General features: G+C 37.9%; 1 protein-coding gene and 1 long non-coding RNA gene across 4 annotated transcripts in view; one reads left to right on the forward strand and one right to left on the reverse strand.

The window, feature by feature from the left end:
- The window catches only part of RCOR1 (REST corepressor 1), a 124,029-nt gene that overhangs the window by 64,113 nt on the left and 33,544 nt on the right, over positions 1-26,372 (forward strand). For all 3 annotated transcript variants that reach the window (XR_011431891.1, XM_023628440.2, XM_023628439.2), the window contains exon 3: positions 8,924-9,007. Coding sequence is in view for 2 of the 3 variants with exons in the window: in XM_023628440.2 (XP_023484208.1) it covers positions 8,924-9,007 (84 nt within the window). In the remaining variant the exon portion in view is untranslated. The remainder of the gene's footprint in view (positions 1-8,923; positions 9,008-26,372) is intronic.
- Positions 10,320-24,676, reverse strand: LOC111770426 (uncharacterized). The gene is made up of 3 exons (XR_011431892.1): positions 24,460-24,676; positions 24,134-24,314; positions 10,320-11,080 (listed from the first exon to the last, which is right to left on the reverse strand). It is a non-coding gene; the product is annotated as an uncharacterized lncRNA (long non-coding RNA).

Raw genomic sequence — 26,372 nt, forward strand, 5'->3', positions numbered from 1 at the left:
TATGCTAATTTTCTCCTCTATGTTGTCTACACGGGCATTCAGGGAATCCGTATTCTGTTTTATCTGGTCCATTGTGTTTTTCATCTCAAGTAATTCTGTTTGATTCTTCTTTATGATTTCAATCTCTTTTGTGAAGTAACTCCAGAGCTCGGCTTGTGTCTCTGTCTTTCTCTCTACCTTATTGAGTTTTTTGATTATAGCTGCTCTGAATTCATTATCACTTAGTTTACTTAATTCCAAGTCCTCAGGACTTAATTCTGTGTTTTTTATTGTTTTCCTTCTGGTCTGGGGCTTTTATAAATTGCTGGATGGTAGAGCAGCAGTTTTTTCTCATGGTGGTAGAATTCAGTTGCAGTTACAGCCTGTCGCCACTAGATAGGGGTCAAGAGCCGTGTGTTATGAGCTCTCCGCCTTGGGGCAAGATGGCTGCGCCCACTGGCTTTGCGGGGGGGGGGGGGGGGGGGGGGCTGTTACTCACATGCGCCGGTCTGGGTTCAGATCAGTTCTGTTCTCTGGTCTCCCAAGGCCCTTGATTTATAGGGTCCCCGCGGACGGAAGCTTTCTCCCCCGTCAGCGGGTCTCCACTGAATCAGCAGCAGGAGTCCTGGGTGATCCCCCGGTCGCGCGGCCCCTCCCCCGCCCCTCAGCGATTGCAGACTCTAGGGGAGGGAGCGATGTTCTCTCCTACCGTTCCAGCGCCTCCAAAGGTGTAAGGAAGGTTTATGATCTCCGCCTTCTTGGTATTGTTGGTCTCTAACGAGCTGGCGTTATGTTTATTCTCTTAAATTCAGTTCTTCCAATCTTTTGTTGTATTTTGGAGGGGAGAGAATCCCGGGTCAGCTCACCCCACCATTTTGCTCCGCCCAAGTCCTCTACCTATTGTAGTTTTTTAAATATCTCCTTTTAGGTTTGTTAATAGTTTCTTCATGAACTTTGGCGCTTCTCTCTTGGGTGCATAGATATTTATAAGTGTTATTTCTTCTTGATGGAATGTCCCTTTGATCAGTATATACTGCTCCTCTTTGTCTCTCTTTGCTTGTCTTATCTTGAAGTCTACTTTGTCTGATATAAGTATTGCAACACCTGCTTTCTTTTGTTTGCCATTAGCTGGGAGTATCATTTTCTATCCCTTCACTCTGAGCCTGTGTTCGTCATTCGAGCTGAGATGTGTTTCCTGGAGGCAGCATATTGTTGGGTCTTGTTCTTTAATCCATCTCACCACTCTGTGTCTTTTTATTGGAGAATTCAATCCATTTACGTTTAGGGTGATTATCAATATCTGAGGGCTTAATGCTGCCGTTTTATCACTTGTTTTCTGGTTCTCCTGCATTTCCGTTGTTTCTCGTCCTGTGTATTTTGGTCTGCCAGTCGAGTTATGTAGTTTTTAATGTTGTGTTTCTTTGTTTTCTCCTTATTTATTGTGTGTCTCTTCTGCTTTTTTGTTTAGTGGTTGCCATCAGGTTTGTATTCAAAATCTCGTGGATAAGATAGTCTGTTTTCTGATGGCCTCTTATTTCCTTAGATCAAAGCAATTCAGTCCCTTTCCCCTTCCCCTCCTAAGATGTTTTTCTCACATCTTATTCCATCTTGTGTTATGAGTTTGTGGTTGAAACGACAAGGTTATCTTTGTTTCTAATGTTTTCCTTCTTTTTGTCTTTAATGCTATACTTGAGTATTTGTTGTCCTGCTCTGACTCTGTCTACTTATTTATGTCCTTACTCTGTGCTTTGTAACCCCTTTCTCCCCCTTTTGTCCCCCCAGGTATGAGAACATTCCTGAGGATTTCTTGTAGTGGGGATCTTGTAGCTATGAACTCCCTTAGCTTATATTTGTCTGGGAAAGTTTTTATTTCTCCATCATATCTGAAGGATATTTTCACTGGATAGAGTATTCTTTGCTGAAAGTTTTTGTCCTTCAAAGATTTGAATATGTCATTCCAGTCTCTCCTAGCCTGTAAGATTTCTGCAGAGAAATCTGCTGAAAGCCTGAATGGGGTTCCTTGTAAGTTTTCTTCTTCTGCCCTGCTGCTTTTAGTATTCTTTCTTTGTCATTCACTTTTGCCAGTTTTACTACTATATGCCTTCCAGTACGTCTTTTTACATTGACATATTTAGGAGATCTGATAGCCTCTTCCATATGGATTTCCATCTCCTTTCCTAGGTTTGGGAAGTTCTCTGCTAGTATTTCTTTGAACATGCTTTCTGCTGCAGTCTCCTTTTCTTCTCCTTCTTGAATACCTATAACTTTTATGTTGCATTTCCTAATTGAGTCGGATATTTCTTGGAGACTGTCTTCATTTCTTTTTAGTTTTAGTTCTCCTCCTCTATCTGGAGCATTTCAACATGTTAGTCTTTGATTATGCTGATATGCTCCTCTATGATGTCTGCTTGAGCATTCAGGGAATCCATATTTTGTTTTATTTCTTCCATTGTATCTTTCATCTCTAATATTTCTGATTCATTCTTCTTTATATTTTCAATCTCTTTTGTGAAATAGCTTCTGAACTTGTTGATTGTTACTCTACGTTCTCTTTTACCTTGTTGAGTTTTTTGCTGATACCTATTTTGAATTCCTTGTCATTTAGATACATATTTCTGTGTCCTCAGGACTGATTTCTGACTACTTGTTGTTTTCTCTCTGGTCTGGAGATCTAATATAATATTTGATATCACTAGATGGAGTGACTGTTTTTTTTGCATCCTGGTGTTATTTGGTTGCGGTTACCACCTGTTGCCACTGGGTGGGGGTCAAGAACCGCATATTCTGAGCCCTCTGCCTTCAGCCAAGTTCCCAGGTGCTGGAGCCTTTGCTGGGTTGGTAGGGGGAGGGTTGCTTTCTCCTGCATGCTCTTGGGGTTTTCTCCTTCTGGTCTCACTATCTGCTCTCGTAGGGTGTTGGCTTGATAAGGTCACCCCCTGTGAAACGTTTTACCCCAGTACAGGACTTCCCTCTAGGCTGCAAGGGCCCTGGGGGATCCTTGATAGTCCTTCGAAGGAATGTCTTCTCCCCCGTTCCTTCCCTGTAGGAGGCCTCTCTTGTCCCATATCACAGTCTTTAGGGGAGGGAGCAAAGTTTTCTCTTACTCTGTTCCACCTCCTCCGAGGGGGGCTCCAGCCTCTCCATCCTCCATCATATGGCTGTGTGAGTCTCTCTGACATTTTTTGTGTTGTGTTTGGATGTCTTCTGTCGGAGTATGAATGACCTTTTTGTTGTATGTTGGGGAGAGATTACTGGGAAAGCTTACTCTGCCATGATCCTGATGTTACTCTCATGTTTCTATCTTAAAGATTTGCTAGGGGAGGGACTTCCAGACTTTTACAAATCTGTAGTCATAGTTTATACATGTACTTAATGAAACAATATGTTGGTGTTTCTGTTCTTATTCTTTCTTCAAAAAATGCTGGTTAGGACCCAATAAATTAACCTTAGTAGGTCTAACCTGCACTTTGAAAAACATTGCTATTGTATATGTGTTATACCTAGAAATGGATTGCTGGGTTGCAGGGTATCCATACTTCAACTTTAGTTGTAGTTGTACAAATGTGCATTCCCACTAGTAGTGTGAATTCTCTTTCATCTTCCCCTTAATGGCAGTTGGTAATTTCACTTTCCTTGTAATCCTTCTACTTACTTCCAGGTGGGTCTGGGTTTATTTTGTAAGGTTTTTTGTTTGTTTGTTTGTTTTGAGGAAGATTAGTCCTGAGCTAGTATCTGCCACCAATCCTCCTCTTCTCGCTGAGGAAGACTGGCCCTGAGCTAACATCCATTCCCATCTTCCTCTACTTTATATGCGGGACACCTGCCACAGCATGGCTTGTCAAGTGGTGCCATGTCCACACCTGGGATCTGAACTGGCAAACCCCAGGCTGCCAAAGCGGAACGTGCTCACTTAACCACTGTGCCACCAGGCCGGCCCCTATTTTTTAAATTTTTTAATGCTTGGTAATTGACTTTAAGCAGGGAGAGCAGCCTCAGAGTTAGCACATTCAGCAGACGTCAGCATCTATCCAGAAATGAATGACATTGCTTTGTTTTCGTTGTGTTTGTATTCTTCAGTTTGCATACAGCAAAAAGGACCAGTTTTTGGTGTATGTATTTGTGAGTGTCAAGACCTGTATGGTTTCATATATCCACCACTACAATTGGGATACAGAACAGTTCTATCTCCTCAAAAAATTACCTCATACAATTCTTAGCCTTCCTCCCACTCCTAACCCCTGGAACATTGATCTGTTTCCTATTGTTAGAGTTTTGCCTGTTCCAGAAGGTTGTATAAATGGACTCATACCATATTGAACCTTTTGAGACTGACTTCTTTGAATATAAGTCTTTTGAGATATGGCCATGTTGCTGCATGTATCAATAGTTCATTTGTTTTTATTGCTGTGCGGTATTCCATTGTATGGATGCACCACAGTTGGTTTGTTTTCCGTTTACTCCTTGAAGGACTTGTGTGTGTGTGTATATGTGTGCGTGTGCATGCGTGTCCCAGTTTTTGGCAGTTGTGAATAAAACTGCTGTAAATAATTGTGTGCCAGTTTTATTGTGAACATATGTTAATTCTATAGGGTATGTGTACAGCTAAGAGTAGGATTGTTGGGTCAGTCATTTGTTAAATATAATTATATCTTTATAGCAGCTGTGAAACTTCCCTGAATGGCTTTATCATTTTGTATTTTACCCCAAGCGCTATATGAAAGTTTCAGTTCCTCTTTATTCTTGTCAATACTTGATATTGCCCATTTCTTTTATTTTAGACGTTCTAATATGTATACATTGATTTACTATCATGGCTTTAATTTGCCTTTCTCTAATGGCTAATGATATTGAGCATCTTTTCTGTGCTTATATGCCATCTGTATATCTTCTTTGGTGAAGTGGTTCAGATCTTTTGCCCACTTTTTAAAAATTGGATTATTATTGTTGAGTCTTTGAAGTTCTTTATATATTCTGGATATGAATCCTTTGTCAGACGTGTGATTTGCAAATGTTTCCTTACAGTCTACAGTGTCTCTTAACAGTGGTTTTTGCAGAGAAAAGTTTTAAAATTTTGATGAAGCTCAATTTACCATTTTTAACTTTTATAAATTGTGCTTTTGGTGTCATATCTAAGAACTGTTTTTCATAAACCAAGTTCATGAAGATTTTCTCATTTTTTTCCTAAAACTTTTGGGTTTTACTTTTACATCTGAGATCCAGTTTGAATTAAATTTTTATAAGATGTGAGATATAGGTCAAGGTTCTTTTTTTTTCTTGTTTCTTTTTTTGGCATATGGGGATCAATTTTTAAAATACCCTTTGTTGAGAAGAGTACCTTTTCTCCATTGAATTGCTTTTGCACCTTTGTTACAAATCACTTGACCATATTTATATGGGTCTATTTCTGGAGTATCTTCTGTTTCATCGATCTGTGTGTCTGTCCTTTTGCCAATACCACACTGTCTTGAATACGGCACCTTTATATAGTAAGTCTTAAAATAGAATGATATGAGTCTTTCAACTTTGACCTGGCCGTTCCAGCCCCATTTGCTGTCCCTTTTGTCTATTTATATCAGTATGAACTCACAGATTGTTATTTTATTACATTTTTTTATTTTGAAATTATTTTATTGTCATTTACTTTGTTGCTCAAATTGTTCCAGATTGGCCAATGGGAGATAGATCTTATCATTCTTTGAAGACTTTCTTACCTTCTGGCATAACAAGATATTCTGGGGTCCTCTTGCCCATTTCCTGTCCTAGCCTGGAATCAACCATTTTTCCAAGGAGGCCTAGTTTCTTTTATTGGAGAATGGTATTTAGAAACCAAGATCTGGGAGCTGTATGTGCTCATCGTTGCTGGATTGTCATTGCCTCAAGGCCCTCTCAGTGGACCGAGCTGGGAAATAAATGTATGTACGTATGTATGCATATACGTCTATATTTCTATTTATCTTGAAAACTGTGAGTTCATACTGTTACCATTAATTCTTATCCAGCACCACAGAATTCCTTCTAGCACCCCCCTTTCTGTATTTGTAACTCTTTCACTCAGCATAATTATTTAGAGATTCAGTCATGTTGTGTGCTTAAATAGTTTGTTCCTTTTTATTATTGTTTTATTCCATTGTATGGGTATACCACAATCTTAGGAAATTGCCAGACTTTTCTCCTAAGGTGATAGTGCCATTTTACATTCCCACCAGTAGCATATGAAAATTCTAGTTCCTCTACATTATCACCAAACTTTGGTATTGTCAATCTTTTTAATTTTATGCTTTGTAATAGGTATGTTGTGATATCTTGCATGGTTTTAATTTGCCTTTCCCTAATGACTAATGACTTTTAATATCTTTCCATATGCTTATTTGCTTTCCTTATACTTTCTTTGGTGGCATGTTTATTCAGATCTTTTTAACAGTGGGTTATTTGTTTCTTAGGTGAGTTTTGAAAGTTCTCTATATATTCTGGATACAAGGCTTTATCAGACATATGATTAGTAATTATTTTCTCTAAGTCTCTGTCTTGGCTTTTCACTTCCTTAATAGTGTTATTTGAAGAACAGAAGGTGTTATTTTGGATGAAGTCCAATTAATACTTTTTTTCTTAATGGATTGTGCTTTTGGTGTTCTATCTAAGATCTTCTTTCTCAGCCTAAGGTAAAAAAGATTTTCTCATGTTTTTTTCCTAGAAATTCTATGATTTTTGGTTTAACATTTTTGTCATCAATTTTTAATTAATTTTTGTATATGGTGTGAGGTATGGATCCAAGTTAATTTTTAAAAAATGTGAATATTATTAGTTCTGGCATGATTCGTTGAAAAGATTATTTTTCTCCCTTGAATTTTGCCTTCTCATTTTTGTGGAAAGTCACTCAATCCTGTATTTGTAGTTCTGTTTTTGGATTCTGTTCTATTCTATTTATTTCTCTGCCAATACCATATTCTTGATTACTGAATCTTTGTAATTAGTTTTGATTCAGGTAGTGTGTCTTCCAATTTTGTTCTTTTTCAAAGTTGTTTTTGCTATTTTAGATACTTTATTTTTCTGTATGAATCTTAGAATGTTTGTCCATTCCTACAAAAAAGCGTGCTTGAATTTTTATTGGAATTGCGTTGAATCTATAGAGCGGTTTGGGTAGAATGAGAATCCTTTATTAGTTACGTTGAGTCTTTGGATCCAGATACTTGGTATGTCTCTCCATTTACTTAGATCTTCTTTAGTTTCTCTCAGAAACGTTTTATAGTTTTCAGTGTCTATGTCTTATCAGATTCCTAAGTATTTCAAGTTTGTTGGTGCTATTAAAAGAGGTATTCTTTAATTTCAATTTTTGATTAATTGCTAGTGTACAGAAATACAGTTGGTTTTTTACATTGGTCTTGTTTCCTGCAACTTTGCTAAACTCGTTTATTCTAGCAACTTTTTGTCAATTCTCTAGATTTTTCTACACAGATGATCACGTTGTCTGTGAATAAAGATAGTTTTAATTCTGCTTTTCAATGTTGATTCCTTTTATTTCTGTTTTAACTTTTGATTTTTATTTGAAATACAGCAAGTCTGTATTCTGTGTAGGGTCCCTCCCCACAGACATCTTTGTTGACTTTATTTTATCTTTAGATTATATGTAGCATTAACATTGTTCTAAAAGGACTATATAAAGTGTATACTCAAAGGTAGTCCCTCCCATCTCATGTGTCATAGTCCTGTCTCCCTGTGCTTTACACTCTGTTCCCACCCACCACCTTAATTCAGCCTTTAATCTTGTCTGATTCATAGTATTCATGCTTTGGGTCTTTCTCTCCCACCATTCCCTCACTTTTCTTTAAAGTAGCTGCCCCACAGATTTTACCAAAAGTGTAGAAATTCTTCCTTTATGAAACCTAGAGCACATTGATAGACAAAATTAAATAAAAGGTTAGAGATCTGGCAGTTTCATAAAAGCAGGAATTCTTAAGCCAGGCTGTATGAGTTTTCAAAAAGTGTGTTTATATTGGAGTGTGTATGTTTATATTTAGTTGAAATGTTTTTCTGGAGAGTGGAGTCCATAACTTTCATCATGTTTTCAGAGGAATTTATTTAAAGAAAAAAAAGGTAAGAATGCCTTTAGAATGAATGAGTTTGGACCTACCCAATATAAAGGCTGATTAGTGAGCCTCTTGTCTCTTGAGTCTTTTGTATCTTTTGAAGATAACATTTTAAATGTCTCTGTTGTAATATTTGACTGTTGCTTGTGGTTAATCCAGTTATACATGTCGCTCAGCACTTGGGCTTGTAAACCTTTCCACCTACTGTTTTGTATCATAGGTTTTTAAGAATTTGAATGCACTTTAGAAGTTTCCTTTCAGGTTAAATCTTTTTAATGTTAGTCTTTAATAAAGTTAAAAGAATCTCTGGATTCCTGTTGTCAAGTCACTATAAAGTTACTCTGGCAGAGAAAGGTAAGGGTATTCAAAGCACACATGGAGAATTCATATTTTACAAGAACTTTTGACCAACTTGCCACGTGTGGCTTCCTTTTTAGATGTCCCATGTCTGAAAGCAGAGCACCATAATATATAGTGCTTAAATCCTTGGGCAGTGTAGCCGTTCTGCCTGAGTTCACTTCTGACTGTGCCTTCTACTCACCGAATGTCCTGTTTAGTTTCCTTACCTAGCGAATGAGAATAATAATTATACCTACCTCATGTGTACCCATTTGTTAAATAAATAAAGGTAAAGCAGAAAAAGACTTAGAAGTAGGAATGTTTCCACAGACTTGAGAGCCTCCTCCCCCTCGGCCTCCCCCTGTGATGGTAAGTGTGTGGGTTCCATTGGGGCAGATTTCAGTACAGAGTAGGTGATGTCATCCTGTTCCCAGGTTTAAAAGGCCAGAGTGGTGATGTTAGTTGTTGCTTGTTATATCTGTTAAAGTATAATAAGAATTTTCTCTTTTATTTCCGTCAAGCCAAACTAGCAAGACGCAGTCAAGAACGAGACAATCTTGGCATGCTGGTCTGGTCACCTAATCAGAATCTATCGGAAGCAAAACGTAAGTTTTAGAGCACCTTTATTTCCCACCTTTCTTATTTTGCAAAGTTTTAAAGTCACCTTTGTAGCTAAAAGTCCCCACATATATTACATTCCTGTTACATTTTTAAAATAATTTGAAAGTGTATATTTCTTTACTGTGGCCTTTCATAGTGATTTACAGGTTCCTAACCTTTGGTTTCATAATCTACTTTTTAACAAATGCTGTACAACCTAATACTGGAGCAGCTAGGGGGAAAGGCTCAGAGTGGAGAGAAAATTACAAGGCACTGTATAATTCCTTCAGCTGAGAATTAATATATTCATAAACATGAAGAGTTGAACAAATTTCTAATTTGAAGGATTACAAAGGACAAATGTGTATTATTGGAAATAGGCTTTATATTTGAAGACTTCAGCCTAGCTAGAAGTAAAACTTTTGAATTGGCTGTTGGTTTTATATGTTTAGAATTTTGTCAGAATAAATATTCTGAGCTATCTAGGATTTTCTTTTAGGGGACTGGGGGTCCTATATCTTTTAGTAATATTAATTGTATTTTCAGAGTTTACTTTTTCAACTTTTTCCCCTGTGCTCAAAGAATACCATGCAAGAATAACTTTATATCTGATATATTACTGTAAGTCTTTGCTATTTGCAAAGTTTTTGTTTTCTTCATAACTTAAAGGAGAGAGGAGAAACTAAATCCCCTTTTTGTTAATTTTCAGTAGGAGTCCATGGATGGGATTTATGGGGACTTGTGAACTTGCAAATGACATGCAAAGTATTTGATATATGTTTGTTTTTATGGAGAAAAGGCCATTGGATTTTCAGAGGGCTCTTTGACAAAAATAGGGTAAGAATCAATGTTCTAAAAAGTAGTAATGCTTAGAAAACCATGAGTGGTAAATGTTCATCAGGAAACTCTGAAATTGTGAATAAAGGTTGGAACTCTTAGGCTTTGATCAGGATTTCCCAAATTGTGGTTTGCAGTATTAAAATAGATGTTAACAAGTCTCTATGGCCAAATAAGTGTGAGAGATGGTGCATATTAAACATCCTCCTCTTGTTTAGTCCACATCTGTGTTAGTATATCTCAGGTGCGCAAAGATCTCTTATGATAAAGAAACATGTTTAATTTTGACTGAGAAGGAACTCTTTTTTTTTTTTTTTGTACACTACCCTCCATAGAAGACCGGAAATTAAACTCCTCTTAGCAGTGCAAAATTTAGCAATAATAAAATAATCAGTCTAATCTGATTTTAAGAGTATCTTAATTTTGCCTGCATCAGGCTGCTGCTTGATGAGTTTATAATGGAAAGCAGAACTGCAGAAGGAAGTGTAATGGCATTTCTGATGCCTTTATTGTGCTGGGGAAGACCTTTTAAGTATTTCCTGTTTGTGTTTTTTTTTCTCCTTTGAGCGCTTGCAGTAACTTTCAAAAGCGATTTATTCCATTTTTGAACATGTTGTTCTTTCTAACAGAGAGCTGGCAGTCTGCCTCCCTGTACTTTTTTAAGCTTCGTTTTCCTGTACTCTGCTAAATGAGTTGACTTCCGTATGAGTCTTTTAGGTGCTCAGTCATCCTGCCTCCGTTACTGTCCCAGTCGAAGTTAAACTTGCCTCGTTGCTGCAAGTGTTTTTCAGATGGTTGGATTTCCGGGTTTCTTTTCATCTCTTGCCTTCCTGGGTATGTTCTCGGTGGTCGCAATGGCCATCTTAAATAATGGTGCCCAGAATGGAATGTGAAGGACAGTGAGCATTTGTTGAGCCTCTGTGGCATGCACTGTAGTAAAATGTCCCCCGTGCTCCTGTGTCATTCAGTCCTCACAGCAACCCAAGAGGAAAGCTGTGTCCCCATTTTACGGATGGCGCTAAGTGGTGGAGCCAGTGGTAGGATCCGGGTTGCTGACTCTTCCTCTGGTCGCGCTCTCAGCAGATGTCTCAGGTTGAGTTCATCAAGTCTCAGTCCTCTCTTCGTTTCAGCCACCTTTCTTCTCTTATTATAGTTCAAGATTATATTGGTACTTTTTGCTGTTCTGTTACCTGTTGGCGTCTTTGGAATCAGAATTTAATTTTAATATTGTTTCATTTTTCCTAGACAGAGAAGAAAAGAGCAGAATATGAAAAGCTAATACACTTTTAAACAATGGTATCACCTAAAATAAATTTGCAATTTTGATGTAAGCCCTGCCAGTATTCGTTAAAACTTTAAACTTTTAAAACCAATCTAAAAGTAGCATTTATATATTCTTGGAAGTTCAGAAGACACAGAAACATATAAAGAAACAACTTGCCCATTATTTCATTACCCAGAGATAACTGCTGGGATATTTTTCATCCTTTGTTTTTCTCCTCTGTGCATATTTATATAAGTGAGATAATGGTATTTCTATATATGTGAGTGTGTATGTGTCTTGTGTATTGTCTTCCTGAACATTTACTTAAGCATTTCTCACATTGTTAGACCCCCTTGTAAACATTTTAAATAGCTGTGTAATACTCTATCATATGGCTATATCAGTGTTTTTAACCATTCTTCTATTGAAAATTTAGGTTTTTTCTAATTTATTGCTATTGTAAAAGAAGATTGTAGTGAAAAACTAAATCATAAGGTTTGTCCTCTTTTTCTATTTATTTTTTGTTATGTTTTTAGTATTTTCTTAAGATATATCCCTAGGAGTAGAATTGTGGGTTGATGAGAATGTTTAATTGTTCAAGAACAGGATGTGAACACAGTGTGGTTCCTTGATGTGAGTGAGGTTCCTCTTAGGAGATGCTCATTTGTGGAGCTTTGGGAATCATACTCCTTGAGTAGTAGTCTAATCACAGTTAGCCCTTAAAATGTAATTGTAGTGTTAATGCAAACAAGTATACACAATCTGTTCTCTTTGCCATCTATCATTGCCCCCTCAACTCCTCTCCCCACAAGTATATAGGCAAAAAAGAAGTCTTTTCTATTTTCCTTTCTTCTTTATTTTGAAAGAATGTGGAAATCTTGGTTGTCCAACAATGATTCTGACTTTACGTGGAAATAGATTTGGAGCATACATAGATTTCTAGCAGATATCCATCCCCATGTGTAAGCGTGTCTGTAGATCCCTGGCTTTTCCAGTGTTGGTTTCTTCCCTCTCAAGTAGCTGCTTAGAGCTCTGCCTCTTAGAGTTATGGCAAGTTTACAAAATTATTTTGTCGTTATAAAAATAAATGATGTGGAAATTTCAAACAATACAGAATGTGTAATGTAGACAAAGTCCTCTCGTCATCACTTTTTTTTACAATGTATGTGCTTTTTCTAATATTTTTATACATATTAATATATGAATTTTTACCATAAAATATGAGTTCAGCAATTTGCTTTTAACAGTATCTCTGGGACTTTGTTCTATCCCAATACATTTACAATTACCTACTTTTTAACTAACAAGTATGGGTGTACTATAATTTAGTCTTTTTTTTTTTTTCAAACAAAATTCCCTATCAATGGCTCTTTGAAATCGTTTAGTTCTTTATTTTTTTTTTTAACTCGCTTTTAAAAAGCTGTAGTGAACATTTTGATATCTTTAGGATAAATCCCTAGGAATAGAGTTCCTAGGTCAAGGAGCAAATATAATATTTCTCCTCCTCCTTTTTTTTAAAAAACATAGAATTAATTTTTAGAGAAGTTTTAGGTTCACAGCCAAATGGAGCAGAAAGTACAGAGATTTTCTGTATACCCCTGCCCCTGCCCATCCTCCCCTCACTGTGGACATTCCTCATCAGAGTGACATTTGTTAGAATCAGTGAACCTGCACTGATACATTATTATCATCCAGAGTCCATAGTTTACATTAGGGTTCACTCTTCTGTTGTACATTTTATAGGTTTTGACAAACGTATAATAACATGTATCCACCATTGTAGTATCATACAGAATAATTTTCCTGCCCTAAAAAGTCCTCTGTGCTCTATTTATGCACCCCTCCCAACCCCCTAACTCTTGGCAATCATTCTTTTTACTGTCTCCATAATTTTGCCTTTTCCAGAATCTTGTATAGTCGGAATCATACAGTATGTAGCTTTTTCAGATTGGCTTCTTTGACTTAGTAATAATATATATTTGAGGTTCTTCCATGTGTTTTCATGGTTTGATAGCCCATTTTCTTTTTATTGCAAATAATATTTCATTGTCTGAATGTACCACAGTTTGGTTATTCATTCACCAACTGAAGGACATGTTGGTTGCTTCCAAGTTTTGTCAATTATGAATAAAGCTGCTATAAACATCTGTGTGCAGGTTTTTGTGTGGACGTAAGTTTTCGACTCCTTTGGGTGGATACTGGGGAGTGGGATTGCTGGAACATATGGTAAGAGTATGTTTAGTTTTGTAAGAAGTTGCAAAACTGTCTTCTGAAGTGGCTATACCATTTTACATTTCTACCAGCAGTGAATGAGAGTTCCTGTTGCTCCACATCCTTGCCAGTATTTGGTGGTGTCAATATTTTGGATTTTGGCCACTGAAAGAGGTATATAGCTTATTTTCTTTCAAACTAAAAAATAATACACACAGTAAGACCTGAAACCATAAGACTTCTAGAAGAAAATATAGGCAGTACACTCTTTGACATCAGTTGTAAAAGGATCTTTTCAGACACCATATCTTCTTGGACAAGGGAAACAATAGAAAGAATAAACAAGTGGGACTTCATCAGACTAAAGAGCTTCTACAAGGCAAGGGAAAACAGGATTGGAACAAAAAGACAATTCGCCAACTGGGAAAAAAATATTTGCAAATCATATATCTGACATAGAGTTAATCTCCATAATATATAAAGAACTCACATGACTCAACAACAAAAAATCAAACAACCCCATCAGAAAATGGGCAGGGAATATGAACAGACATTTCTCCAAAGAAGATATACAGATAGCCAGTAGGCACATGAAAAGATGCTCATCATCACTAATCATCAGGGAAATGCAAATCAAAACTACACTAAGATATCACCTTACACCCATTAGAATGCCTATAGTAACCAAGACAAAAAATAACAAATGTTGGAGAGAATGTGGAGAAAATGGAACCCTCATATGCTGCTGGTGGGAATGCAAACTGATGCAGCCACTATGGGAAACAGTACGGAGATTTCTCAAAACATTAAAAATAGAAATACCATATGACCAGCCATTCCACTATTGGGTATATCTATCCAAAGAACCTGAAATCAGCAATTCAGAAAGACTTATGCACCCCTATGTTCATTGCAGCATTATTCACAATAGCCAAGAGTGGAAGCAGCCTAAGTGCCCATCGACTGATGATTGGATAAAGAAGATGTGGTATATATATACACTATATACAATATATATACAATAGAATACTACTCAGCCATAAAAAATGACAAAATTGTCCCATTCACAACAACATGGATAGACCTTGAGGGAATTATGTTAAGTGAAATAAGCCAGATAGAGAAAGACAAACTCCATATGATTTCACTCATATGTGGAAGATAAACACACATGGACAAAGAGAACAGATCAATGGTTACCAGGGGGTGGGGGGTGGGAACAAATGTTGAAGGGGCGTACCTGTAAGATGACTGACAAATAGTACTGTACAACTGAAATTTCACAGTGTTGTAAACTATTATAACCTCAATTAAAAAAAATACATATTAAATAAAGTAAAATAGTGAAAAATATCCTATGTCTCTCAAGGTAACCGCTGTTATGTTAATTTTCTGGGTCTGTTAATCCCTATAAACTTATCTTGTTTTTTCTAAATGCTAATGTAATATGAGTGTTTCATAGTTTAAGCATTTCTAAACAGTGCAGCAGAGAACATCATTGAGTTGGGGTTGCTAGGTCAAATGATACATACATTTTAAATTTTATAGATTTTTTTTTCATTTTTCTTCTAAAGAGTTGTATGAGTGTGCCTATTTTCCAAAACCTCCCTAGCACTGGGTATATTAATTCTTTTCTTTAGAAATTTTTTAAAATTGTTTTTAATTGTGGTAAGATATACACAACATAAAAGTTACCATCTTAACCATTTTTAAGTGTACAAATCAGTGGTATTTAGTACATTCACACTGCTGTCCAACCATTCTCCGGAGCTCATTTCATCTTGCAAAACTGAAACTCTGTACCCATTAAACAACAACTCTACATTTTCGCCTCCCCCAGCCCCTGGCAACCGCCATTCCATTTTCTGATTCAATGAATTTGACGACGCTGGGTACTTCATATAAATGGGATCATGCAGTATTTGTTTTTTTTGTGACTGACATTTCCCTTGACATAATGTCCTCAAGATTCATCCACGTTGTAACATGCGTCACAATTTCCTTCATTTTTATGGCAGAAATATCCTATTGTATAGATATATCACATTTTGTCTATCCATTTACCCATCAGTGGACACTTGGATTGTTTCCACATTTTGCCCATTATGAATAATGCTGCTATGAACATGGATGTACAGATATGTCTTTGAGACCCTGCTTTTAATTCTTTTGGGTATATACTCAGAAGTAGAATTGCTGGATTTGGTAATTCTGTTCTTTTAATTTTTTGAGGAACCTCCATACTGCTTTCCACAGAGGCTGTACCATTTTATAGTCCCATTAACAGTGCACAAGAATTCCGATATCTCCACATCCTTGTCCACACTTGTTATTTTCTGTGGGTTTTTTGGGGGGAGATAGTAGCCATCCTAATGAGTGTGAGGTGGTATCACTTTGTATGGCATAATAATTTTTTTTAAAACTTTGCTAAACTGATAGGAAAGGATTTTATTAGTTATTGCTAACGCTGAGTATCTTTGTATTTTGACCTTTTAATTCTTCTATAAAAATCAGTCAAACCTTACATTATTTTTGTTTGATTTGTTTTCTAAAAATTATATTTAGTTAAATCTATTAATCTTATTCATGGCTTCTAGTATAGCGTCACGCTGAAAAAGCCGCCCCTTCCCGCAAAATATTACAGACATAGATGCCTGCGTTTCTTCTGTCCTCCCTTCTTTCTTCTTCTTTCCTCATTTAAATCATTGTTCTATCTGGAATACTGAATTCTTTTCCCCTTCACTTATGTTAAATTCATACACACACACACACATGCACACTTTGGTCTATTTCTGGACTCTTGATTTTGTTTCATTGATGTATCTGTTGATTCCTGATTTGATACCATTTTTATTCTTCTCAGTGTTCCTGGCTCATGTGTTTGTTCTTCTAGGTGAATCTTAGGCTCATGTTACCAAGTTCGCTCCAAAAGTATCTCGATTGGGGTTTTATAAATGTGAAGCTTGGTTTCATTCACATTTTTATTGAGCAGCTTTGTGTGCCTAGTAGTGTACCAGAATGAGGGATTCAGGAAGCTTATATTCTAATGGAGAAAGAGGGGGAAAATGAACATGTAAACAAATAATTTATATGTACTTCCTCTAGTCCAACTCTTTCTTTTTAAATGTGAAAAACTGAGGTCAAGAGAAGTTAAGTCAAATGCTTAAGGCCCCACAGCTAGTTAGTAGCCAGGTTTGGGCTAGATTTCTGGTCTCCAGACTGCATTTATTAAACACTTCTGCTTTCATATGCTGCTCCATTTAGTAAACTGTAATTAAATACTTAAAGCATTAGTGGTATTACACTAGTTGCTTTCAGCTGTGTCTAAGTAAAACTTCTTTAATGAGAGATACAACCTGTGGGGTATAGCTAGAAAATGTGCCTTATAGAAACACTTTTCATCTAGAGGAAATGTAAATAATTCCGGGTAGCACAGATAAGAACAATAGGATTTCAGTAGTATTAAATGATTGTGGAAAATCACTTGATGGAACAATGACATGAGATATAGGGGACAAAGGTGTGAATGAAGGTTGAATCATGTAGTGGAATCTGGCATTTGGACAGACAGTGAGGGAAACTGAAAAATGTTCACTAATGGGAGAAGAGGACAGTTGGTTCTTACATTATTTTAGCATCAGGCATCTCCTGTGTACTGTTAGTGTTCTGATGCTCCCCTTGGAACCCAGCAGAAAGTGGTACATTTTCTTAGGTAGAAACAAGGGAAGTATTGGGGACAGTTGACATTTGAGTAAATGAATAAGAGATCGCTGGCTGGACAAGGGGCACAGGTGCACTTTAGACAGACGAAAAGATAGCATTTGCACAAGCATGAAAATGTGGGAGGAAATGCAATGCTTTATTTTTGAGACCTGCTTGGCTGTGACACATGTTGTCCTTAGCGATGTGAGAGCTATGAAACTAGAAAGGCACGCCGACTCCTTAAAGGGATGAGGATTTTTGCTTTTTGGTGAGGTCATAGTAGTTAATAACATTGTGAAAGTCAGCTCATATATGTGTGCTTTCACCCCTTACGCCTACCACCCAGCCTCCTTTCCCTCTGATAACTGCTAATCTCTTCTCTTTGTTCATATATTTGTTTATCTTCCACATATGAGTGAAATCATATGGTGTTTGTCTTTCTCTGTCTGGCTTATTTTGCTTAACATAATAGTCTGAAGGTCCATCCATGTTGTTGTGAATGGGATGATTTTGTCTTTTGTTATGGCTGAGTAGTATTCCATTGTATATATACACCACATCTTCTTTATCCATTCATCAATCCATAGGCACTTGGGTTGCTTCCACCTCTTGGCTATTGTGAATAATGCTGCAGTGAACATAGGAGTGCATAAATCTCCTTGAATTGTTGATTCAAGTTCTTTGGCAAATACCCAGTCGTGGGATAGCTGGATCTTATGGTATTTCTATTTTTAATTTTTTGAGAAATCTCCGTACTGTTTCCCATAGTGGCTGCATCAGTTTGCATTCCCACCAGCAGTGTATGAGGGTTCCCTTTTCTCTACATCCTCTCCAACATTTGTTGTTTTTTTGTCTTGGTAATTATAGCCATTCTAACATGTGTAAGGTGATATCTCATGGTAGTTGTTTGTTTTTTTTTAAGATTTTATTTTTTTCCTTTTTCTCCCCAACCCCCCCCCCCCCGCCCCAGTACATAGCTGTATATTGTTAGTTGTGGGTCCCCCTAGTTGTGGCATGTGGGATGCCGCCTCAGTGTGGCTTGATGAGCGGTGCCATGTCTGTGCCCAGGATTCGAACCGGCGCAACCCTGGGCCGCCTGCAGCGGAGTGCGCGAACTTAACCACTCGGCCATGGGGCCGGCCCCTCATGGTAGTTTTGATTTGCATTTCCCTGATGATTAGTGATGTGGAACATCTTTTCACGTGCCTCTTGGCATTCTGTATGTCTTCTTTGCAGAAATGTCTGTTCATCTCCTCTGCCTATTTTTTGATCAGGCTGTTTGTTTTTTTGTTCTTTAGTTCTGTGAGTTCCTTGTGTACTATGGAGATTAACCCCTTGTCAGATAGATGATTTGCCAATATTTTCTCCCAATTGGTGGGTATCTTTTTGTTTTGATCTTAGTTTCTTTTGCCTTGCAGAAGCTCTTTAGTCTGATGAAGTCCCGCTTGTTTATTTTTTCTTTTCTTTCCCTTGTCTGAGAAGACATGGTATAGGAAAAGATCCTTTTAAGTTTGATGTCAAAGAGTGTTCTACCTATATTATCTTCTAGGAGTTTTATGGTTTCACGTCTTACCTTTAAGTCTTTAATCCATTTTGAGTTAGTTTTTGTGTATGGCAAAAGATAATGTCTACTTTCATTCTTTTGCATGTGGCTGTCCAGTTTTCCCAACACCATTTATTGAAGAGACTTTCCTTTCTCCATTGTGTGTTCTTAGCTCCTTCGTCAAAAATTAGCTGTCTGTAGATGTATGGTTTTACTTCTGGGCTTTCAGTTCTGTTCTATTGATCTGTGTGTCTGTTTTTGTACCAGTACCATGCTGTTTTGGTTACTGTAGCTTTGTAGTATATTTTGAAGTCAGGGATTATGATGCCTCCAGCTTTGTTCTTTTTTTCTCAGGATTGCTTTAGCTATTCGGGGTCTTTGGTTGCCCCATATGAATTTTAGGATTGTTTGTTGTATTTCTGTGAAGAATGTCATTGGGCTTCTGATTGGGATTGCATTGAATCTGTAGATTGTTTAGGTAATATGGACATTTTTAACTATGTTTATTCTTCCACTCCGTGTGCATGGAGTATCTTTCCACTTCTTTATCTTATCCTTGATTTCTTTAAATAATGTCTTTATAGTTTTCATTGTATAGGTCTTTCACTTCCTTGGTTAAATTTATTCCTAGATATTTTATTCTTTTTGTTGTGATTGTCAATGGGATTGTATTCTGGAGTTCTCTTTCTGTTAGTTTGAGTATAGAAATGCAACTGATTTTTGTAAGTTGATTTTGTACCCTGCAATTTTGCTGTAGTTCTTGATTGTTTCTAATAGTTTTCTGATGGATTCTTTAGTGTTTTCTAGATATAAAATCATGTCATTTGCAAACAGCGAGAGTTTCAGTTCCTCCTTGCCAGTTTGGATTCCCTTTATTTCTTTTTCTGGCCTAATTGCTCTGGCCAAAACCTCCAGTACTATGTTGAATAAGAGTGGTGAGAGTGGGCAACCTTGTCTTGTTCCTATTCTCAGAGGGCTGGCTTTTAGTTTTTGCCAGTTGATTATGATATCGGCTCTGGGTTTGTCAGATATGGCCTTTATTATGTTGAGGTACTTTTCCTCTATACCCATTTTATTGAGAGTTTTTATCATAAATGGATGCTGGATCTTGTCAAATGCTTTTCTCTGTGTCTATTCAGATGATCCTGTGGTTTTTATTCATCATTTTGTTAATGTGGTGTATCACATTGATTTGCCCGTGTTGAATTATCCCTGTGTCCCTGGTATAAATCCCACTTGATCGTGGTGTATGATCCTTTTAATGTCATACTGTATTCAATTTGCCAATATTTTGTTGAGGATTTTTGCATCTATGTTTGTCAACGATATTGGCCTATGTATTTCCTTTTTTGTTTTGTCCTTGTCTGGCTTTGGGATCAGGGTGTTGTTGGCCTCGAAAAGCTGTTAGGAAGTGTTCCGTCGTCTTCAATTTTTTTGAATAGTTTGAGAAGGATAGACATTAAATCTTCTTTGAATGTTTGGTAGAATTCTGCAGAGAAGCTATCTGGTGCTGGACTGTTATTTTTTGGGAGGTTTTTGATTACTGTTTCAATCTCTTATAATTGATCTACTCAGATATGAGTCTAAGAATGTATCCATTTCTACTAGATGGTCTAATTTGTTGACATATAGTTTTTCACAGTATTCTCTTATAATCCTTTGTATTTTTGTGCTATCTGTTGTAACCTCTCTTTCGTTTCTAATTTTATTTTTATTTATTTGAGCCTTCTCTCTTTTTTCCTAGTGAGTCTGGCTAAGGGTTTCTCACTTTTGTTTACCTTCTCAAAGAACCAGCTCTTAGTTTCATTGATCCTTTCTACTATTTTTTTGGGTTTTTTTGGTTTCAATTTCATTTATTTCTGCTCTCATTTTTTTTCTTCTTCTCCTCGTCCCTCCTCCCTCTTCTCTCCCCCTCCAAAGCCCCCCCAGTACATAGTTGTATATTCTAGTTGTGAGCGCTCTCATTTTTATTATTTCCCTCTTTCTGCTGACTTTGGGCTTTGTTTGGTCTTCTTTTTCTAGTTCTGTTAGGTGTAGTTTGATTGCTTATTTGAGATTTTTCTTGTTTGTTACGGTTGACGTGTTTTGCTATGAATTTCCCTCTTAGGACCACTTTTGCTGCATCCCATATGAGTTGGTATGGTGTATTTTCATTTTCTTTTGTATCCAGATATTTTTTTATTTCTCCTGTAATTTCTTCAATATCAATATTTGTCACTTTCCCAGCTTTTTTCTTGTAGCTCATTTCTAGTTTCATAGCATTATGGTCACATAAGATGCTTGAGATGATTTCATTCTTCTTAAATTTATTGAGGCTTCCCTTGTTTCTCAACACATAGTCTATCTTTGAGAATATTCTGTGTGCACTTGAGAAGAATGTATATTCTGCTGTTTTTGGATGGAATGTTCTATATCTATATTTAGTCCATCTGCTCTAGTTTTTTGTTTAGTTCCACTATTTCCTTGTTGACTTTCTGTCTGGATGATCTATCCATTGATGTAAGTGGGGTGTTAAGGTCCTCTACTATTATTGTGTTGCTGTTAATATCTCCTTTTAGGTCTGTTGATAGTTGCTTTGTGTACTTTGGTGCTCCTGTGTTGGGTGCATAGATATTTATGTGTTAATGTCCTTTTGGTGGCGTGTCCCTTTTGTCATTATATACTGCCACTCTTTGTCTCTCATTGCCTTTTTTATCTGGAAGTCTGCTTTGTCTCATATAAGTATGGCAACACCTGCTTTATTTTGTTTGCCATTAGCTTGGAGTATCATCTTCCATCCCTTCACTCTGAGCCTGTGTTTGTCTTTAGAGGTGAGATGTGTTTCCTGGAGGCATCATATTGTTGGGTCTTGTTTTTTAATCCATCCAGCCACTCTGTGTCTTTTGATTGGAGAATTCAATCCATTTACACTTAGATTTATTATTAATATATGAAGGCTTAATGCTGCCATTTTATCACTTGTTTTCTGGTTGTTCTGTATTTCCCTTGTTTCTCATCCCATGTATTTTGGACTGTGAATTTAGTTTGATGGTTCCCTATGATGGTTTTCTCTGTTTTCTCTTTATTTATCATTTGTGTCTCTGCTCTGATATTTTTTTTGTGTGTATGTGAGGAAGATTGACCCTGTGCTAACTTCTGTTGCCAATCTTCCTCTTTGTTTTTTCTCCCCAAAGCCCCAATACATAGTTGTATATCCTAGTTGTAGGTCACTCTAGTTCTTTTGTGTGGGATGCTGCCACGGCATGGTTTGACAAACAGTGTATAGGTCCATGTCTAGGATCTGAACCGGTGAATCCCAGGCCACTGAAGCAAAGCACATGAACTTAACCAAACTCAGCCATGGGGCTGACCTCTCTGTTCTGATTTTTTGTTTAGTGGTTACTGTCACGTTTGTATAAAAGATCTTGTAGATGAGTAGTCCATTTTTGATAGGCTCTTATTTCCTTAGTCTAAGCAGGTTCCATCCTTTTCCTCTTCTCCATCTAAGTTATTGTTGTCACAACTTATTCCGTTTTGTGTTGTGAGTTTGTAGTTAAACCAAAGTGATTATAGTTATTCTTGATGTTTTCCTTCCCTTTATCTTTAATGTTATAATTTAGTGTTTCTTAACCTGTTCTGATAGGAAGCTGCAATTTTCTGGTTTTGTCTGCCTATTTTATCTCTTTGCGCAAGGCTTTGTAAACCATTTCTTTTTTTTTTTTTTTTTTCAGATATGCCAGCCTTCTTGGTCCTTTCTTGTTGGGAGGGAGGTCTTATGACAATGACTCCCTCAACTTTTGTTTATGTGGGGAAGTTTTTATTTCTCCATACCTGAAGGATATTTTTGCTGGATAGAGTATTCTTGGCTGAAGGTTTTCTTTCTTCTTTTTTTTTTTTTTCCTACTTTATCTCCCCAAACCCCCCCATACATAGTTGTATATCTTAGTTGTGGGTCCTTCTAGTTGTGAGAAGGTTTTTGTCTTTCAGAATTTTGAATATATCATTCCACTCTCTCCCAGCCTGTAAAGTTTCTGCTGAGAAATCTGCTGAAAGCCTAACAGGAGTTCCTTTGTAGATTATTTTCTTTTGCCTTGCTGCCCTTCATAGTTTTTCTTTGTCATTGACTTTTGCTAGTTTTACTGATATATGCCTTAGAGAAGGTCTTTTTATATTGATGTAATTAGGAGTTCTGTTGGCTTCTTTTGCTTGTAATTCTAGCTTGTTCCCTAAGTTTGGGACGTTCTCAGCTATTATTTCTTTGAACAAGCTCTCTCCTCTTTTCTCTCTTCTCTTCACCTGGAATACCTATAATCCTTATGTTGCCTCTCCTGAGTCAGATATTTCTCACAGAATTTCTTCATTTCTTTTTAGTCTTAGTTCTTTCTCCTCCATCTGAATCATTTCTATATTTCTGTCCTCTAAATTGCTAATTCTGTCCTCCATAATACCAGCGTTTTTATTTAAGGACTTCAGATTTTTCTTATTCATTATATTTTTCATCTCCAACATTTCTGATTGGTTTTTCTTTATAGTTTCAATCTCTTTTGTGAAGAATTCCCTGTGTTCATTAATTTTATTCCAATTTCATTGAACTGTCTCTCTGAGTTTTCTTGTGACTTGCTGAGTTTTTCTCTGATAGCTGTTTTGGATTCCCAGTCATTCAGATTGTGAAGTTCTGTGCCTTCAGGGTTGATTTCTGGATGTTTGTCTTTTTCCTTCTGGTTTGGAATATTAATAGACCTTTTCATTCTATTTGATGGGGTGGATTTGTGCTTTCACATAGTGGTAGTATCTGGTTGCAGATTCCACCTGCCGCCAATAGGGGAGGGGCAGAAGCTATGTTTTCTGAGCTGGCCACGATCGCTGTCAGCTGTGCCTCTTTAAGCCTGGGCCACTCTGTGGGACTGCAGTGGCACTGTGGGCTCTCCTACCAGATGGGAAAGTTATCACATCGGGGCTCAGGTCTGCTACCACCTGCTCTCACTGTCTCACCAAGGCATGCTCCCACCTTGGGGGCTGCTACAATGCTATGGGTGTTCATAGCAGCCAGGAAATCATTCACCCAGGTGCTTAGATCTGCCACTGCCTCTTCTTAAGGTGACTCCTTATGATGTGCTTGATGGGTTGGACTTGCCCATGGGGTCTGAGCCTGGGACCACAGTAGCACTGTGGGCTCTCCCACTGGACGGGAAAGTGACCACATGAGTGTTTAGGGCTTCTATTACCTGCTCTCATAGTCCCACCAAGATGCACTCCCACCTCTGGGTCTGCAGTGGTACTGTGGGCATTGGCAGCAACCGGGAAATTGTTCACCCAGACACACACATCCACTGCCTTTTCTTCCTAGGTCGTGCTGGCCATTGTGCTTGGTGGGTAGGGTCTCCCCACCGGTCTGAGCCTGGGCCGCTCCCTAGGACCAGGGCGGCACTGGGCTCTCCCACTAGATGGGAAAGTAATCAGGCAGGGGCTCAGGGCTCCCACGCACTCTCATGTGCTCCCACCCTCGGGGCTGCAGCGGTACTATGAGTGCGCTAGCCAGAAGAGTAGCTACATGTGTGCACAGGGCTGCTGGGGGGCCAGAGAGTGCCCACCTACCTGCACCACCTCTTCCGGGGTAGTCCATCCACCTTCAGATAGATGTATAGCTGTGTGGGTCTCTCAGGTGTTATCTTGTGCTGGGTGGGTATCCTCTGTTGATCAAGGAATGTCAATTTAGTTGTAGTTGGAAGGGGAGAGATAAAGGGAACAGCTCACTCCACCACGTTGCTGATGTAACCTAGGGAGGAGATTTTTTGAGGGATTTTTACCTAGAAGCAATATGATTTACATAGGAAAGTTCTGGACAGCCTGGCTCTTTGGTAAGAGCTGGGACTGGAAGTGGTGTTGATGCAAGTCCTAGTTGGAGAAGTTGATGCTCTTACTAGGCCAGTGCTGTTAAAAGGAGGCTTGAGTGGAGATTTAGGAAGACAAATCAGCAATGTCAGGAGTGTATGAACTGCTCAAAGGTGGTGTGGAAATCATAGGAGTGTGAGGTTAGTGGGTGGTCCAGGTGGCCTTTCACATGCCTTTGAAGTGGGATGCTATACATCTAAGCTTATCTGCATTGTTCCATCATTTTCCCCCACATTTTTATTGAAGAGTCTACTAGGCACTCTGTTTCTGTGATATGCCATCATCTTATTGGTTCTGTTCCCTAGTCCCATTGTGATGTGTGCAGCTGCCCTCCTGCATGGATGCCCCCTCTACTCCCACCTGTGGGCATCCTCCTCACCATTCCTGGCTGCCCTCCTTGGGGACTCCCTCTTCGTCCCACTTGGGCTGCACCCTAGATGCCCACCTTGCTTGCCCCCAGCAGTGACTTTAGGACAGTCTTCTATTCGTGGAGATGCTGCTGCAGCGAATTTAGTACAGACTTTGTATAGAGAGGCAGTTGAAATTAGCAGAACAAAGTGGACGTGTTAGTAACAAGAAATCTCAAAAAGCATTTTTACTGAATAGTGGTGGTGTTTTTGAAATGTGTGTAGAGTTAGACCAGATCTTATTCCCAGTCTGGTTCACTTTACTGTTTTAAGGAAAACAAAAATGTTTACCAAAGCAAGTGTGGTCAAATGTAATATAAAACTGTGGTCTGGGAGAATTCTTAGAAGGGAATTTTAGAAGAGAGAATATGTTAGGAAAAGGAGTAACCTGAGGATGATTGATTCAGTGTTTGATTCTTTTTAAGGTATGGCTTGAAAGGTGAATGGGAGCTAGAGGGGAAACCAGTGTACAGCCATGCCCACTGTTGATAGTTTCCTGAAGAAGCGAATTTCCTAGACTCAGCTGCTGTTGCCTTGGGCATAGAAATTACCAAGGTAACTTTTGGCTATTGGGAATCAGTAAAACAGATGGTTTCACTTATTTATGCATTATGTATTTTATAGGTTATATATAATCAGTGCTTTTGTTGTGTTTGCATTTTTTTATTTTATAAAAATGATGAGAAACTGGTACAGTTTTAAAAAGCTCTTGTCTCATTGTTAAAGACAAAATCATTAGCTATTCCAGAGACAATCAAGCTGGATGATTTTTTAAGCTGGCTGACTATTAACTGTAAAGAAAGAAATTAACACATATAACATGTTAGACATATAGAATTTAAAATTGTGTCGAAAGACAAAGTCAAATTAGAGATTTTAAAATAAATTATTAGCTTTCATGGAATGAGAACCCTCCTTAGACCTGCAACAAACAAAAAAGTTGTTTCTGCATTAGGGCGTCTGACTTCACTACCCCTTTTAGGGATTATATTGTTTGTGCAAGTTTCATAGGTATATAGCAAATGTCTAAACTTTCATGTAAGTATATAGTCAGTGTCAGCAGTCTATTCAGAACGTTCCAGTTCCCTATAAAGTCAGAAGACTGATGGTTGACCAGAGGCCCTATGTAGTCTAACCCCACGTCTGCCCTCCTGAACTTAGCTAAAACATGCTCCCTAGAGCCTTTTCTGTTCTCTCTGTCTGGAATACGCTTTTCCCGAGTGTCCACATGGCTCACTCCCTCCGTTCTCCTTGTCATTGCTTAAATGTTACTATCACAGAGGCCCTCCTTGACCATACTGTAAAATGGAGACCACTGCTGCCTACCTTCTTTTCCTTCACTCCATTTATCACCACCTGATGTAGGGGTATTTATGTGTCTCTCCACGACACTAAACATTGATGAGCGGAGGAGCTTGATGTTTGCTCAGTTCTCTGTCTGCCCCCTCTTGGCGTGTGGTAGACGTATCATAAATACTTGTCCAGTGAATGAGAAAGTGATGGGGGTATGGATGCTCCTTTGTGTGGAGATTTGC

The sequence above is a fragment of the Equus caballus genome, chromosome 24 (genome assembly GCF_041296265.1).
Source record: "Equus caballus isolate H_3958 breed thoroughbred chromosome 24, TB-T2T, whole genome shotgun sequence".
Lineage (NCBI taxonomy): Eukaryota > Metazoa > Chordata > Mammalia > Perissodactyla > Equidae > Equus > Equus caballus.